At 45.5% G+C, this 18,412-nt stretch overlaps 1 protein-coding gene across 1 annotated transcript in view; it reads left to right on the forward strand.

Moving 5' to 3' along the window:
* The window catches only part of R3HDM2 (R3H domain containing 2), a 61,416-nt gene that overhangs the window by 31,638 nt on the left and 11,366 nt on the right, over positions 1–18,412 (forward strand). The window contains exons 12-17 of the mRNA XM_017858848.1: positions 783–952; positions 11,853–12,095; positions 12,710–12,836; positions 13,079–13,239; positions 13,697–13,851; positions 15,765–15,825. Of these exons, the coding sequence (XP_017714337.1) occupies positions 783–952; positions 11,853–12,095; positions 12,710–12,836; positions 13,079–13,239; positions 13,697–13,851; positions 15,765–15,825 (917 nt within the window). The remainder of the gene's footprint in view (positions 1–782; positions 953–11,852; positions 12,096–12,709; positions 12,837–13,078; positions 13,240–13,696; positions 13,852–15,764; positions 15,826–18,412) is intronic.

Raw genomic sequence — 18,412 nt, forward strand, 5'->3', positions numbered from 1 at the left:
AGTGTCATGGTGCTATCTCAGCTTACTGCAACCTCCACCTCCTGGGTTCAAGCGATTCTCCTGTTTCAGCCTCCCAGGTAGCTGGGATTACAGGCGCCCACCCCCAAGCTCAGATAATTTTTAGTAGAAACAGAGTTTCACTGTGTTGGCCAGGCTGGTCTCAAACTCCTGACCTCAGGTGATCCACCCGCCTCAGCCTCCCAAAGTCCTGGGATTATAGGCGTGAGCCACCACACCCGCCCCTCAGCAACTTTTATAAGAGATACTGCAAATTGAGAAGAAAGCAAAGAGAAAACAGATCTCTCTCTCTCTCTCTCTCTCTCTCTCTCTCTCTCTCTCTCTCTCGCAAGAAGACAGATCTCTCTCTCTCTCTCTCTCTAGCAAAAAGACAGATCTCTTAAGAGACCAAAAATCTGTGCTTTCCCAGAAAGTAAGCATTCATGTTTTCAGCTATCTAAGTGTGATGGACAGATTCCAGGCACTTCAGGGGAGGAGCTTCAGCAGCCTCACATTTTGTTCAATTTCATAACCAAACATTGACAGTCAAGGTGGTTCCTGTCCCTAGGGAGCAAAAGCCTGCAAAGAGGAGGACTGGCATCAGCAAGGCAGCTGAAATGCATCTGTGCTCATCTGTGAATCTTCAAAAGACAGTAGGGGAGGGGACAAAAGGGAATAAAGAGGAAAGACAAAGAAAAAGTAGAGCCCTCTGACTAAGCCTTCCAGGGATAATGTGTTCATGGCTTGTGCTTAACAACTTTTCGTGGGTTTCTTCTTTGCCTTAGGTATGGCACTAGGTGCCCCAGAAGTGTGCAACCAGGTCACCTCATCCCAGTCTGTCCGGGGCCTTCTCCCTTGTACTGCCCAGCAGCAGCAGCAGCAGCAGCAGCAACTTCCTGCTCTCCCACCCACGCCTCAGCAACAGCCACCCTTGAATAATCACATGATCTCACAGGTGAGTCACCACTCAGTGTCAGAGTCCTCTTCGCTCTGATTCAAGCAAACTTTAGATGTACTGTCATGTCTCTTGTGCTGTGGGTGGCAGGAAGGATCAGTTTTTGGAGACACGCCACTCTCTCCCCCATTTCTCATTTGTTAGTTGTAGGGAAAGAAGAACCTTGGGCAAAGGTTTTGCCAAATAACTCTTAGTAGAGTCAGCTTGAGGGTTTTTTGCTTTATATTTCTTCCTCTGCCTCCTGAACATTGTCAGTAGAATCTTTTATTTCATACCACATTTCTACTATACCCCATCTCCCTCTATGTCTGTGTGTAATTAACAAGGCATTTTTTTCCATTACATCTATATATGGAACTTGAAAAGATTATAACTTCCACCATCATCTGGCCAACTATGTGGACCCATAAACACGTATTTATGTGTTAGGGTTTGGGGAAAAAAGAAATAACACTCAAGACCCCTGCCATACATATGCCATGAAACACAAGGCTCCAAATGTCTTTGTTTTCCGTGACTCAAAAGGGCTGTATCCTTCTCCTTCTGTTGCTGGACTGGTAAATGTTGGTACCAACTAGAGTTTAAGTGAAGTTTTGCATCTGTGGAGGCCAGGAAGGTCATCTAAGAATCAGGTCCTGTTCTAAACCAGAACTTTAGTATTCTGTTTTATTTTTTTCTTTTAATTTTTAAAAAATGTATTGTTGTTACTATTATTTTGAGACAGGATTCTGCTTTTGTTGCCTAGGCTGGTCTCAAACTCATGGGCTCAAGTGATCCTCCCTCCTCAGCCTCCTAAAGTGCTGAGATACAGGCATGAGCCATCATGCCTGGCCAGTGTCATTAAGGTGACTATGTTTAAAAGTCACCTTAAGGCAGGGCGTGGTGGCTCAAGCCTGTAATCCCAGCACTTTGGGAGACTGAGGCGGGTGAATCGCCTGAGGTCAGGAGTTCAAGACCAGCCTGACCAACATGGTGAAACCCGGTCCCTACTAAAAATACAAAAATTAGCCAGGTATGGTGGCGGGCACCTGTAATCCCAGCTACTAGGGAGGCTGAGGCAGGAGACTCGCTTGAACCCATGAGGCAGAGGTTGTGGTGAGCTGAGATCGCGCCACTGCTCTCTAGCCTGGGCGACAGAGTAAGACCCTGTCTTAAAAAAACAAACAAAAAAAAGTCACCTTAATAATCTGAGCAGAGCTGTGCTGAGATCTTCACTTACTCTCTTCTCACATGAATAGAGCTCTTTGTGAGGAGAGTCCCATACTTTATCCTGAAGTATTCTCTTGTAGCTGGAAAGCCTATATGTCTGCGGTCTTTTCTGCTGCAGTTTACATTGTCATTTCACCTCCCAGGCTCCCTCATCCCCCTGCTTATTAGTCCAGTTTGGCCTTAGATATATTTCTTCCCGAGGTGTAAGAAGCAAGTCCCAAACACTAATACCCCATGAACTAGAAACTAGAGTGCAAAGACCCCAGAATGGCCCAGTATTGCCCTATCTCAAATATTGTGAAATGAAGCTGAAATAAAGAACAGTGAAGATTTAGGAAATCCTACTTTGTGTCTAAATGTAATTTGCATGCAAGTCATTGCAGCCCTCTATCTTAGTCTAAGTCAGTTCTTTCTATGGTCCTAACTTTTTTGTTCTACCACCATCTACCCCAGTAAGTCTCGTTCACTTCAGTTTACCTTGCTCCCTACTGAAGCATAGTGTGTATGTGTTCTTTTCTCTGTCTGTGTCTTAATTCAAACCTGTAAGTGGGTAAACTGTGCTTCTCCTTCTGCTGTCTGCTACTGTGTTTTTTTATGTGTATGACTTGCTTTTCCAAGGTCCTAATATTTTCTGGGTTTTTTTTCCCCCAAAAGGTGTATTGTAATAGTCTTGCTCCCTTTTCTCCCTCTTAGTCTCCCATCTGCCTCCACCTTCCACCTATCATCTCATACCTAGAAACAGACAGCAAGAGTGGGAGAGGAATAAAGAGATAAAAGAAGAACCATTTGGGACTGAAATTTATACAGAATGTCCAAGTGACTGGCCCTAAACCCCAATCTTCTACTCAGGTTCTATTCCTGCTACTGGATTGTGAGGGTCAATTGGTCGATCGTTGGCTTGGCTTATCTCCTGTGGGGAGTGTGGTGCCAGGTTAGGTGCTATAGCTTGGGGGTAAGGGAACACTACTTAGTGCAGAGATTCCTGTTCTCTTCACAGTTCATTCTTGAGATTAATTGTGATCACTAACTCCAAATGAAAGAATCTTGTCCAAGTTTTGATGCCCTGGAAGCATTTATGGAAGCTGCTAAAAATTATCCCACCTTCTCACTGTATGTATCTCCTTTTTTCTTCTTCTCCACTTTTTCACCCTTTTTCTTTTTTTATTCCTCTTTCTACTGCCATTTTCTTTCTTTCTTTTGCTTTCTTTTTCCCTGATTGGCCTTCAGCACTGGGGGCTCCCTAGACCGAAGCTGCTGAGCCTGAGAATAATTATTGTTCAGTTTCTAATGGCACATAACTGTGCACGGATTAAATAAGTGATCACGTGCACACACAAACACCACTGTGCTTATTCTAAAGCTTTTCCTGTAGAAGAAAAACTTTGAGACTGGGTGCAGTAGCTCACGCCTGTAATCCCAGCACTTTGGGAGGCTGAGGAGGGCAGATTACTTGAAACCAGAAGTTTGAGACCAGCCTGGTCAACCTGGTGAAACACCGTCTCTACTAAAAATACAGAAATTAGCTGGGTGTGGTGGTGCACGTCTGTAATCCCAGCCTCTTGGGAGGCTGAAGCATGAGAATCGCTTGAACCTGGGAGGTAGAGGTTGCAGTCAACTGAGATTGTACCACTGTACTCCAGCCTGGGCAACACAGCGAGACTCTGCCTAAAAATAAAAAAAAAAAAAAAATCTTTGAGGGAGGGTTTTTAACTTTAACTCTGTCACACAAGGCACTTGCCCCAGGTCTGGGAACAGTACTGATTAAACCATGATCTTTCCCTTCCTGGCGGGCCTCCTCTGTCCAAGTAGGCCTTCAAATTGTGTGTCAGTGAAGCTTGTGAAACCAGGGGTGAGGCTGAAGACTAAAGGGCCAGGGGCTCCCTTTTGCCCAATTTACTTAAAATGAAGTAGACTTCTTGAAAAGGAGTTCTCTGGGCCTCCTCTTGTCATCAGGCATCCGAGAGCCAGTGAACGAGCCCAGAATTTGCCAGTAGGTGGCAGCCACATTCCTCAGGGCCAGTCTCTTTTTTTTTTTTTTTTTCTTCATTACTTTTCCATAAATTATTGGGGTACAGGTGGTATTTGGTTACATGAGTAAGCTCTTTAGTGGTGATTTGTGAGATTTTGGTGCACCCATCTCCCGAGCAGTATACACTACCATATTTGTAGTCTTTTATCCCTTGCCCCCCTCCTACTCTTCCCCCCCAAGTCCCCAAAGTCCATTTTATCATTCTTTTTTTTTTTTTCTTTTGAGACGGAGTCTCACTGTGTCACCCAGGTTGGAGTGCAGTGACACAGTCTTGGCTGACTGCAACCTCCACCTCCCCGGTTCAAGCAATTCTCCTGCCTCAGCCTCCTGAGTAGCTGGGATTACAGGCATGCACCACCACGCCCAGCTAATTTTTGTAATTTTAGTAGAAATGGGGGTTTCACCATGTAGGTTAGGCTGGTCTCAAACTCCTGACCTCATGATCTGCCCACCTCAGCCTCCCAAAGTGCTAGGATTATAGTCGTGAGCCACTGTGCCTGGCCCATTTTATCATTCTTATGCCTTTGCATCCTTATAGCTTAGCTCCCACATATCAGTGAGAATGTGCAATGTTTGGTTTTCCATTCCTGAGTTACTTCACTTAGAAGAATAGTCTCCAATCTCATCCAGGTCGCTGCAAATGCTGTTAATTCATTCCTTTTTATGGCTGAATAGTATTCCATTGTGTGTATATACCACAGTTTCTTTATCTACTCATTGATTGATGGGCATTTGGGTTGGTTTCATGATTTTGCATTTGTGAATTGTGCAGCTATAAACATGCATGTGCAAGTATCTTTGTTGTATAATGACTTCTTTTCCTCTGGGTAGATATCTAGTTGTGGGATTCCTGGATCAAATGGTAGTTCTGCTTTTAGTTCTTTTTTTTTTAGATAGAGTCTTGCTCTGTCGCCCAGAGCAGTGTGCATGTGGCGCAATGGAGTGCAGTGGCGCGATCTCAGCTCACTGCAAGCTCCGGGTTCACACCATTCTCGTGCCTCAGCCTCCCAAGTATCTCTGGGACTACAGGTGACCACCATCACACCCGGCTAATTTTTTGTATTTTTAGTACAGATGGGGTTTCACCATGTTAGCCAGGATGGTCTCGATTTCCTGACCTCATGATCCGCCCGCCTCGGCCTCCCAAAGTGCTGGGATTACAGGCGTGAGCCACTGCACCCGGCCCTACTTTTAGTTCTTTAAGGAATCTCAGGAATCTCCATTGTTTTCCAAAGTGGCCTGTACTAGTTTACATTCCACCAGCTAGTGTAGAATGTTCTCGACACTGCATCCCATTGCAACATCTACTGTTTTGTTGATTTTTGATTATACCATTCTTGCCAGGAGTAAGGTGGTATCACATTGTGGTTTTATTTGAATTTCCCTGAATCATTAGTGATTTGAGCATTTTTTCATACATTTGTTGGCCATTTGTTGTCTTCTTTTGAGAATTGTCTATCATGTCCTTAAAGCCCACTTTTTGGATTGGGTTGTTTTTTCTTACTGATTTATTTGAGTTTTGTCGTAGATTCGGATATTAGTCTTTTGTCAGTCTGAAAAAAAATAAAATTGTAATAAGATTGTGAAGATTTTCTCCCCACTCTGTGGATTTGTCCTGTTGTTTGCTCTGCTGTTTTTTTTGTTTGTTTGTTTGTTTTCCATGCAAAAGCTCTTTTAGTTTAATTAATCCCAGCTATTTATCTTTTGTTTTTATTGCATTTTGGGTTTTGGGTCTTGGTCTGAATCGTGCCTAGCCAACATCTAAAGGGTTTTTCCAATGTCCATCTAGAATTTTTGTTTCCAGGTCTTATTTAAAGTCCTTAATCCATCTTGAGTTGATTTGTTATAAGGTTGAGAGATGAGAACAGTTTTCATTCTCCTACATGGTGGCTAGCCAATTATCTCAGCACCATTTGTTGAAAAGGGTGTCCTTATCCCCACTTTATGTTTTTTGTTGCTTTGTCAAGATCAGTTGGCTGTAATATTTTGGGTTTACTTCTGGGTTCTCTATTCTGTTCCATTGGTCTGTGTGGTCTATTTTTATACCAGTACCATGATGGTTTTGGTCACTATGGCCTTAATAGTATTTAGTTTGAAATCAGATAGTGTGATGCCTCCAGATTTGTTCTTTTGCTTAGCTTGCTTTGGTTATGGGGCTCTTTTTTTGTTCCAATGAATTTTATTTTTTTTTTCTAATTCTGTGAAGAATGATGGTAGTATTTTGATGGGGATTGCTTGAATTTGTAGATTGCTTTTGGCAGTATGGTCATTTTTACAATATTGATTCTACCCATCTATGAGCATGAGATGTGTTTCCATTTGTTTGTATCAGCTATGATTTCTTTCAGCAGTGTTTTGTAGTTTTCCATGTAGAGGTCTTTCAGCTCCTTGGTTCGGTATATTCCTAAGTTTTTTTTTGTTTTTGTTTTTGTTTTGAGACGGAGTCTCGCTCTGTCACCCAGGCTGGAGTGCAGTGGCACAATCTCGGCTCACTGCAAGCTCCGCCTCCTAGATTGACGCCATTCTCCTGCCTTAGCTTCCCAAGTAGCTGGGAGTACAGGCGCCCGTCATCACACCCAGCTAATTTTTTGTATTTTTAGTAGAGATGGGGTTTCACTGTGTTAGCCAGGATGGTCTCGATCTCCTGACCTCATGATCTGCCCGCCTCGGCCTCCCAAAGTGCTGGGATTACAGGCGTGAGCCACTGCACCCAGCCTTCCTAAGTTTTTTAAAAATAAATTTCCTCATGGTTTTTCAGAGCTTCCCTGGCTTTGGAGTTTGACACCCTTCAAGAAGAGAACTACAGCTGAGGATAGCTGTGGAGTAACTAAAAAAATAACACTGATATCCCTGCCCGTATCACTGCCTTTCCCCAGTTAGGGGAGGCCTAAGAGGAGCATCACTTCTTCTCACGTTACTCTTTAGTCACAACCTACAAGTGTGGGGAAAACAAGACAGTTTTGTTTTGTTTCGTTTTGTTTGAGACTGAGTCTTGCTCTGTTGCCCAGGCTAGAGTGCAATGGCGCGAGCTTGGCTCACTGCAACGTCTGCCTCCCAGGTTCAAGTGATTCTCCTGCCTCAGCCTCCTGAGTAGCTGGGACTATGGGCACACACCACCACGCCCAGCTAATTTTTGTATTTTTAGTAGAAATGGGGTTTCACCATGTTGGGCAGGCTGGTCTTGAACTCCTGACCTCAGGTGGTCCGCCCACCTCAGCCTCCCAAAGTATTGGGATTACAGGTGTGAGCCACCGCAGGCAGCTGTTTTTTTTTTTTTTTTTTTTTTGCCACTTTACTGTCCTTTTCCCCCCGGAATATATATGCCCTGATCCAAGATAGACCCTTCTCCAAAAGAATGAAGAGAATTGGGATAATAGAAAATGTGTATGAAAGCCACCAGTATAAGCAGCTGATGCTGAGCATCTTGTCTATCACTTATATTTGGAATGCCGTTATCTGACAGAAAATAGGTGTGCCAGTAGAGCTAAGAGTTTATTTTCAAGGCTACAGCAGCAACTCTCCCAGGTCACACAGTGGATTCGCCATAATTTTACCTAACCAAAATTACTTACATTTTATTTAATTCAGATATCAGGTCCTCTGCTGAGACCTCCAGAGTATTCTCCTCTTTGGGGAGTCTTCTAATTCCTGTACTCTGCCTCCTGAACTGTTAGTCCCTTCTGTGAAAGAAACTCTGGAGATGTGTGGCAGGAGAGGATATCGATACTGTGGCCCCACACATCTTAATGCTCTAAATGTGGAGCGAGGAGCCTGTGGAAGGTGCTTGGATAATTCTGCTTGACTTCTTCCTTCACCTCCTCCCCACTACTAGAGTGGAGTAGAAAGAACCTATGCCAGGCAGAACTAGATTTCAATCTCAGCTCTGCCATATTAACTGTGTAAGCCTAGATGAGTGATTTAATTTATCTGAGCCTTTTTAAATTGCAAATACAAGTTATATCTCCCTATAGGATTCTTGTGTGAGGCTGTAATGAGACAATGTATATGATAAAATAATATATACAAATGTTATTTTCTCCCCTTACTTGCCTCTCTCCTTCTCTCATCTCTCCTACCACCAGGGACTATGACTAGAGAACTGATGAGGTGATCAAAATGCCTGGAGGGGAAGAAGGGAAGGAAAAAATAATAACTACCCACTAGTTGATTTAGAACATTCTGTGTTCCTAGTAAACAAATCCTCCTGCTTGAGGCTAGTGAAGGGGGACTGAAGGGACAAAAACTAAAGCTAAGATATTTATATTTTATTCCTAAATCTTTCCTGTTTGCTTGCGGGGTGGAGGTGGATTTTTCATATTGCTGTCACAGCCTGGAGGAGCAATCATGGAGTGGAAGGAAGTAGCCAGAAGCAGGCACGATCTTGGGTGTTTTTTCCTTCTCTGCCCTTGGGAGGGAGATGATCCTTGTGAATGAGTATTTCCTCTAGGAGAGCTGTGGTGTGAAATCAGGAGCAGCTGAGCCAGACCTTGGATGACCCTTCCTGCAGAAGCAGTGCAGCAGTGCAGACAGGAATCCCTTCTCAAGTGGGCAGTCAAGGAGGGTTATGATCATGCTCCCCAGGATTGTGTGTTCAGAAAAACTGCTTTGGGAAAAGCTATTTGGAAAAAAGTATTTGGAATCAGACAGTAGACCCTGACCCTGAGAGTCCTCAGATTGCTCACAACAGCTGCACAGTTCTGAATGGCTAATGGGGAAGGGAGTACAGCAGGTCTACCCTGATAAGAGAGATTGTCTGTTTGTCAAAGAGATGTTAAATCTTCAAGCTGTTCCGGGCTTGGTCACCTACCTGCTCAGCAGTCATGCTACTCATGTGAAATTTCTTCTATGATTATTAACCTTATTGTTCCTTCCCTTTCCCTCCCCATCTCTGCCCACACCCCCTGCCCCACTCCCTGCCTCTCTTTTCTCTTCCCTTTTCCACATGCCTCTCTGCTGGTCCACAGCCAGTCCCGGCTCTGCAGCCCTCTCCGCAGCCTGTTCAGTTCTCTCCAAGCTCCTGTCCCCAAGTCCTTCTGCCAGTCTCTCCGCCCCAGCAGTACAACATGGTATAAACTCCATTCCCCCTTTTTGTCTCGTATATGTGTGGCCTGTATCTGTGGGTATGTCTGGGTCAGTCTGTGATGGCCTTGTAAGCATGTTGTGCTTTTGGAGGGTATATTGAAAGCTATTTCTTCTTGAGGGGCCAGCACAGGCTGAACTATACTCCATGCTAATGGCCTCATCACAGCACATCAAAAGATGCTTAAATGTAAGACAGAGGAACACTGTGTTCCCCTGAGTTTCAGGACAGAGAATGAAATTGGATGTTGGTATAACCTAGGCTCTTCATCTCTACCATGTACATCCTAAATCTAATTTGCTCCCTGGGCATGTCTGAGGAACCCAGTTTCTTCTACACAGAATGGTTCTCTATAATTTCCTTTAAAAATAAAAACACAGGCCGGGCGTGATGGCTCACGCCTGTAATTCCAGCGCTTTGGGAGGCCAAGGCGGGCGGATCACCTGAGGTCAGGAGTTCGAAACAAGCCTGCCCAACATAGTGAAACCCCATGTCTACCAAAAAATACAAAAATTAGCTGGGTGTGGTGGCACACACCTGTAGTCCTAGCTACTCGAGATCCTGAGGCAGGAGAATCGCTTGAACCTGGGAGGCTGAGGTTGCAGTGAGCCAAGATTGCACCACTGCACTCCAGCCTGGGCAACAGAACAAGACTGTCTCAAAAAAAAAAAAAAAAAAAATGCAATTGCAGACTTCTCTGGTATCACTGGCAAAAACTTAAAACTGTTCCCCTATTTTACTATGTCAGTTTATATTTTAAAAATCCTCATCCACTGCATAGCACATGCTGTTTAAATCATTTGTACTCTACAAATCCTTTGAAGATCTGATTTGCCTCATCGTTGATAACTTCCGTCACAGTTGTAGGAGCCCTGGATTGTTTTACTCTGTCTTAACATCTGCTTTTTCACTAGAATCCCCTCTCTTCTCCTACCTCTTATTTCCATTTTGATTGTCCTGGAATATGGAGTTCAAAATAATCTGCAATCCAGTTCACTTGTCATCTTTTCCTGCCCAATAAGTGGCAAAAGAGCTAACTTGAAGATCAGATCCCTGAAAATGGAATGAAACTACAGAAAAGCATTGTCTTTTGGTTTCTGCTGGTTTCGCGCGCGCGCGCGCGCGCGCGCGTGTGTGTGTGTGTGTGAGAGAGAGAATTACTGTCCAGAGAGCAGAAGGGAAGAGGAAGCTAACAAACTCTAACCTATCACCATACAAGTGAGAGATGGAACGCCATCACCCTTGCTGCTTAGGAAGCAGAGCTGAGAGAGAAGGCAATTACAGCCTGGCCAGTCAGTCTTATCCTCCAGCTTAGTCACTCACTCTGCCCTCCTTTTGGAGGTGAGAATTGGAAGTAGTTTCTGAAGGGCAGGAGAACTCTAGGCTAGTGTCAGAGAACAAAGGTGGAAATGACCTCCAGAGGGAGTAAGGAGATAAGCAGCAGGAGTGGGTGCCCCTAGTCTTGCTGCTGCATAGGCAGAGCTGTGAAGGCACATGAACCTAGCTACCCATGATCCACTCAAGGTATTATCTGGGTCCTTTATTATAAAAACAGGATTTGTGGCAATGTAGGGGCCTTTTATGGTCGGGGGCATGAGAAAGACAGGAAATGGGAAGACTCTTTAATCTTTTTCGTTAACCCACTAGTTTGTCCTGTTTTTTTCTGTATATAGTAATTGTGTCATTGCTCCCATTTGCCGGGGACTAACCCTAACAACAATCATAGGCCAGGCGCCGTGGCTCACACCTGTAATCCCAGCACTTTGGCAGTCCGAGGCGGGCTGATCACTTGAGTTCAGGAGTTCAAGACCAGCCTGGCCAACATTGTGAAATCCCGTCTCTACTAAAAATACAAGAATTAGGCAGGCGCAGTGGCTCACACCTGTAATCCAAACACTTTGGGAGGCTGAGGTGGGTGGATCACCTGAGGTCAGGAGTTTGAGACCAGCCTGGCCAACACAGTGAAACCCCATCTCTACTAAAAATATAAAAAAATTAGCTGGGCATGGTGGCACATGCCTGTAATACCAGCTACTTGGGAGGCTGAGGCAGGAGAATTGCTTGAACCCGGGAGGCGGAGGTTGCAGTGAGCCAAGACTGCACCATTGCACTACAGGCTGGGCAACAAGAACCAAAACTCCAACTCAAAAAACAAACAAAGAAACAAACAAAAAACAAGAGTTAGTCGGGTTTGGTGGCAGGAGCCTGTAACCCCAGCTACTCAAGAGGCTGAGGCACGAGAATTGCTTGAACCTGGGAGGCAGAGATTGCAGTGAGCTGGGATTGAGCCACTGCACTCCAGCCTGGGCAACAAAATGAGACCGTGCCTCAAAAAAAAAAAAAAAAAAGCACACAATTATTAGTCAGGGTCACCATTGTTACCTCATATGTGATAGAGAGACTGGCTGTGGAGTTGGGCTTCAACAGCTATTCATTTCATAGCACAGCACAGAGGTAGGACTATCCCACATTGTTTTAAAGAAGGTTGTAAAAAGCATTGCTATTTCTCTCTGTCTATGTTGAAGCCAAAGACATGAGGTTTGATACCGCCCCAATCCTTGCGTCTTATACTCTCTCAACAGGCAGATGACCTCAGCAACCCCTTTGGACAAATGAGCCTTAGTCGTCAAGGTTCTACTGAAGCAGCTGACCCATCTGCAGCTCTATTCCAGACCCCACTTATCTCCCAGCACCCACAGCAGACTAGCTTCATCATGGCTTCCACGGGTCAGCCCCTTCCCACTTCCAACTATTCCACCTCTAGCCATGCACCACCTACTCAGCAAGTTCTGCCACCCCAGGGGTACATGCAGCCCCCTCAACAGGTGAGCAGCTCCAGTTCCCAGCTTAAATCACTTAATTCATTTTGTCTAGTATTATACTTTCTTTATTCCTCTAGTTTAGACAGACCAGAGGGAATACCTCTCCCTACCTTGCACTTGAGAGTTGTTCTAGCCAGAAAGTCTTCTTTCTTTTTTTTTTTTTTTTTGAGACAGAGTCTCGCTCTGTCGCCCGGGCTGGAGTGCAGTGGACGGATCTCAGCTCACTGCAAGCTCCGCCTCCCAGGTTTACGCCATTCTCCTGCTTCAGCCTTCCAAGTAGCTGGGACTACAGGCGCCAGCCACCTCGCCCGGCTAGCTTTTGTATTTTTTAGTAGAGACGGGGTTTCACCATGTTAGCCAGGATGGTCTCGAACTCCTTACCTCGTGATCCGCCCGTCTCGGCCTCCCAAAGTGCTGGGATTACAGGCTTGAGCCACCGTGCCTGGCCGAAAGTCTTCTTTCTACGTAACATAAATCCTTGTTTTACTGCAACTGCAGGTCCAAAATATCTCCGTTTACATACTTCTGGCCATCAATCTTGAGGCATTTATAGTAGTATGCTGATGTTGCGGCTGAATTTTAGGGACTTCTCACACATCTGTCTCCTCTCACCATAGATCCAGGTTTCTTACTATCCCCCTGGACAATATCCTAACTCCAACCAGCAATATCGACCTCTCTCTCACCCGGTGGCCTATAGCCCCCAACGTGGTCAACAGCTGCCTCAGCCATCCCAGCAGCCTGGTAAGAGAAACCACTGGTTTAAGAAGGCAGTGAATAAGGGAAGGGCACACCAGGAAAGAAAGAAATACCTTCTCCATTAAAATGAAGGTGGGTCTAGGGGCAGGAATGATTAGGGTCCTACGAACAGACCTAGGCTCTCCAGAAAAAGAAAAGATAGAATAGAATGGAGAAGGGAAATTACAGATAGACCGTGACCTCCTAAACATTCATACTAATGTATTTTCTACTTTGCCCATCTCTAGGTTTACAGCCCATGATGCCTAACCAGCAGCAGGCGGCTTACCAAGGCATGATTGGGGTCCAGCAGCCACAGAACCAGGGCCTGCTCAGCAGCCAGAGGAGCAGCATGGGGGGCCAGATGCAAGGCCTGGTGGTTCAGTACACTCCACTGCCTTCTTACCAAGTGGGTGCATTCTGCATTGGGAAGGATCACCCTAGTCCTTGGCATGAGGAAAAGGAGAGCCTCCCAGGGTCATCCATACTAAAAACTCCAATACTAAAATATTGTCTACTTTCCCTTAGAATGTTTAGGTGTTTTTCCTATGACAGCCCGTGGAGTTTGAGAAGAATATTTAAATTGTTTGGTCTTTATACAGCCATGGAATGAGTATATGTCCAGGAAAGTAGTGGCTAAAGGAAATCAGGCTCCTTTCTTTATGTCACATGCCCAAGGGTGGTATTTGGAGAAGGCAGAAATAGAGACAGCTCTGGAAACATTTTCTTTAGGCAGATGGGGAGAACAGGAGGAGGCTCTAAGGTAGGGAAGGAAGTTGTAATGCCCTGATCTAGTGACGACTAGGCTGTTTGTGGATGAGCTCAATGTGAACGTGAGTAGTCATTCTCTTCTCTTTCTCACCCAGGTTCCAGTGGGTAGTGACTCGCAAAATGTGGTCCAGCCACCTTTCCAGCAACCCATGCTGGTTCCTGCGAGCCAGTCTGTGCAAGGAGGCCTCCCAGCAGCGGGGGTACCAGTGTACTATAGCATGATCCCACCTGCTCAGCAGAATGGTACGAGGTGAGGACTCCCAGAGAGCCAGGACGTCTCCCATAGACCTTCAGCAATGGTTGCATCATGGTTTTGTTTCCACTGGCCTAAGAAAGGCAGGGGTAAAGATCCCAGTAGTTCCCTAAAGCAGGTAGAATATGAGGGAGTTCATTCTCCTTTTCACTTATTGATTTGACATTTGCATAAGAGGTTATCAGCAGAAAAAAATTCCTGCCTCAGAGACTTATAATTTATGATTTCCTCCATTTTTATTTTTCAAAAGAATGGGACTCAGAACTAGAGGATAGAGACTGCTCATCATTAAGAGAAGAAATTTTTTGGACTGTGATGTGTAACTTTTTCCATGTACTTCTGTTTATCAATGAAACTGATAGGGGCCGGGCGCGGTGGCTCCGGCCTGTAATCCCAACACTTTGGGAGGCCAAGGCGGGCAGATCACGAGGTCAGGAGATCGAGGCCATCCTGGCTAACCCAGTGAAACCCCGTCTCTACTAAAAATACAAAAAAATTAGCTGGGCGTAGTGGCGGGCGCCTGTAGTCCCAGCTACTCCGGAGGCTGAGGCAGGAGAATGGCGTGAACCCGGGAGGCAGAGTTTGCAGTGAGCCGAGATCGCGCCACTGCACTCCTGCCTGGGCGGCAGAGCAAGACTCCGTCTCAAAAAAAAAAAGAAATTATTTGGTCGACTCCCCTTGTTTCATTTTCTCTCATTTTAAATGAGGAAATTCCAGCTAGGGCTGTTAAAAAATTTACCTAAATTCGCCGGGCGCGGTGGCTCACGCCTGTAATCCCAATCCCGCTCGCAGGGAGTGCAGAGGCGGGAGGATGGGCTTGAGCCCAGGAGTTCAGCACCTGCTGGGGTAATATAGCTGAGACCCCGTTCTCCCAAACAAGGAAAAAAAAAAAAAAAAAAGACAAAAAAAAAATTTACTAAATTCACTAGCTATGTTAGAGGCAGAATGTGGAACAAGACTGGAAGTCTGGGCAACTCCCATGTGTTTCTGTGTGCCTGTCTCCCAGTGTATGTGCATTATACTTTGTCTTTTCTATATATGTCCTCCAGGATTCTTGAGGTTTTTTTTCTATTTGTTCTTTGTGCTATATTTGTTTTTGACTTTTCCTTTTCTTTTTCTTTTTTTTTTTTTTTTTTTTTTGAGATGAGTCTTGCTCTTGTCACCCAGGCTGGAGTGCATTGCAATCTCAGCTCACTTGCAACCTCCAGTCCTGGGTTCAAGTAATTCTCCTGCCTCAGTCCCTCCTGGCGTAGCTGGACTACCAGGTATGGCGCACCAGCCAGCTAATTTTTGTATTTTAGTAGGAGACGGGGTTCACCATGTGACCAGGTGTCCTCGAATTCCGCTGACCTCATGATCGGCCGCCGTGGGCCTCCCAACGGCTGGGATTACAGGCGTAAGCCACTGTGCCTGGCTGACTTTTTTTTTTTTTTCAGTTCAAAAATATTAGCAATCCTTGTTTGATGTTTGGTTTGTTTTTTTTACCCATCTCTCTAGCACTCTATGTCTGTGTCTGTTGACACTTCTCTTGTCTGTGTTTCTATTGTGTTTCTTTTAATCTGTGTGTGTGCATATGTGGATGTATGTGTGCTAGGTGTTTCCACAGAGTTGGGAAGCATGTGTTGCTAACATTCCATCTGTAGCCACGATTATCAGCTTCTTAATTGAAAGATGATCAAGTACAAATAATATACTTAACTTTGAACTTGATGAGTGATTTTAGAAATTGCATGTGCAAATTGGTCTGGAATGGCCTTGAAGCTGCTACTGGCCCTTCCCATAGGGGCAGGACAGGAGCCGCAGCCTGTTTGCAGGAGCTGTGTTCGTCCCCTCTACTGCTTCACCACTCGTCCTCCTTCCTCTGTCTTCCCGCCTTCTGTAGGTTTCTGCAACCCCCCTGGCTCTGGCAGTAATCCAGATGCCTCATCTCCCTCTCCCGCAGTCACCACCAGATGCCACAGCCAGTATCAGGTAAGAGGATAAAGAAATTGCGGGTCTTGGGCACTGGCAAGAGCACATTTGCTGAAGGCTTATGCTTAGAGCCTGGAAGGGCAAAAAGAGTCAGGTATTGGGTCTGTCCCACTCGTGACTCATCACAAAGAAAAAACAAAATCGGGCCGGGCGCGGTGCTCAAGCTGTAATCCCAGCACTTTGGAAGCCGAGAACGGGCGGATCAGGAGGTCAGGGAGATCGAGACCATCCTGGCTAACATGGTGAACCCCGTCTCTACTAAAAATCAAAAAACTAGCCGGCAGCGACCTGGCGGGCGCCTGTAGCCCAGCTACTCGGGAGGCTGAGGCAAGGAAATGGCGTGAACCCGGGAGGCGGAGCTTGCAGTGAGCTGGAGCGGGCCTGCACTCCCGCCTGCCGACAGAGCGAGACCTCCGTCTCAAAAAAAAAAAAAAAAAAAGAAAAAGAAAAAACAACAGTCTTGCGCTGGTGTTTTCCAAGGCTGACCTCTCAAGATGACACCTGTAATCCCAGCACTTTGGGCGGCCAAGGCAAGAGGATCACTTCAGCTGAGGAGTTTAAGACCAGCCTGGGCAACACAGCAAGACTTCGACTCTACTAAAAAACTTTTTTAAAAGGCCAGGCATGGTGGCTTATCCCAGCACTTTGGGAGGCCAAGGCGGGTGGATCACTTGAGCCCAGGAGTTTGAGACCAGCCTGGCCAGCATGGCGAAACACCCCATCTCTACTAAAAATACAAAAATTAGCCAGGCATGGTGGCGCACGCTTGTCATCTGGCTACTCGGGAGGCTGAGGCACAAGAATCATTTGAACCTGGGAGGCACAGGTTGCAGCTCATGCCACTGCACTCCAGCCTGGGCAACAGAGCAAGACTCAGTCTCAAAAAAAAAAAAAAAAAAAAAAAATTATGGCCGAGTGCGGAGGCTCACGTCTGTAATCCCAACACTTTGACGGGCAGATCACCTGAGGTCAGGAGTTCAAGACCAGCCTGGCAAACATGGTGAAACCCCACTTCTATTAAAAATACAAAAATTAGCTGGGCATGGTGGCATGCACCTGTAATCCTAGCTACTCAGGAGGCTGAGGCACGAGAAATGCTTGAACCCAGGAGGCAGAGGTTGCAGTGAGCCTAGATCGTGCCACTGCACTCCAGCCTAGGCAACAGAGCGAGACTCTGTCTCCAAAAAAACAAACAAACAAAAAAAAAAACAAGCCAAGCATGGTGATGCGCCCAGTAGTCACAGCTACTCAGGAGTCTGAGCGGAACAATCGCTTGAGCCTGGGGGGTCGAGGCTGTAAGGAGCTGGGATCGTGCCATTGCACTCCGGCCTGAATGGACCCAGATAGGGAGTTGGGACCCTGTCTCTAGGGGAAAAAAAAAGAAATGACATTTGTTGCCTCAGCCCTGAAAAGCTATGTCTCTGAATTCTTAGTTTTCTTTTTCTTTTTTTTTCCTTTTTTTTATCTGAATCTAGCACTATACTCACATGCCTTTGGGTCATGCAATGAAGACACAGAAGACCTGTGTCTTCTGTACTTATCCTTCGTATAGACAGCATTTCTTTTCTCTTGGAAGTGCGAGGGAAGTTGATAAAATACTTTTTAACCTACAGCTTAGATTTGTTTGGCAGCTTTTAGTGTGTGCTTACATACATTGTAACATTTTAATTCTCACTATAACTTTGTGAGGAGGAAATTTAAAACTCAAAGAAATTAAATGACTTGCCTAAAATCACAATCCTCTAACTTGAATTTGGATCTTTTGACTTTCCGCATCCTATACTGAGTCTTCAACACATTTTCAACACATTTTTTTTACTCAGTTTCTTTCTCTCCCGTGGAAAATAAATGGACGTCATGTTACACAGCTAAAGGCCTTCTTTGAAGAGGCCAGCCATTCCAAGTTAGTAAGTTTATGCCATGCAGCCTTTCACTGCCTTTGCCAAGAATTCCCCTAACACACAAGTACAGCTGCCCTTGTTTGTATCCCTTTCACCCTACTCTGAAATAGCAGTGCACTGCAGTTAAAGAAACTTCAGGGGGCTGGGTGCAGTGGTACACACCTGTAATCCAAGCACTTTGGGAGGCCAAGGCAGGAGAATTTCTTGAAGCCAGGAGTTCAAGACAAGCATGGGCAACAAAGCAAGACCCTATCTCTACAAAAATTTTTAAAATTAGCTGGGCATGGTGGCATGTGCTTTTAGTTTGTCCCAGCTACTTGAGAGACTGAGGCAGGAAGATCACTTGAGCCCAGGTGTTTGAGGCTGCAGTGAGCTATGATGGTGCCACTGCATCACAGTGATGTCACCCTGTCATCATGGAGAGCAAGACCCTGTCTCAAAAAAAAAAAAATCTGGAAGGAAGGGAGTCTTTTTTCTTTTCTTTTCTTTTCTTTTCTTTTTATATATATATTTTTTGAGACAGAGTCTCCCTCTTTTGCCCAGGCTGGAGTGCAGTGGCGCAATCTCAGCTCACTGCAACCTCCCCCTCCCAGGTTCAAGTAGTTCTCCTCCCTCAGCCTCCTGAGTAGCTGGGACTACAGGCGCCTGCCACCACGCCCGGCTAATTTTTGTATTTTTATTTTTTT

The sequence above is a fragment of the Rhinopithecus bieti genome, unplaced genomic scaffold (assembly GCF_001698545.2).
Source record: "Rhinopithecus bieti isolate Rb0 unplaced genomic scaffold, ASM169854v2 scaffold_48679, whole genome shotgun sequence".
NCBI classification, from domain to species: Eukaryota; Metazoa; Chordata; class Mammalia; order Primates; family Cercopithecidae; genus Rhinopithecus; species Rhinopithecus bieti.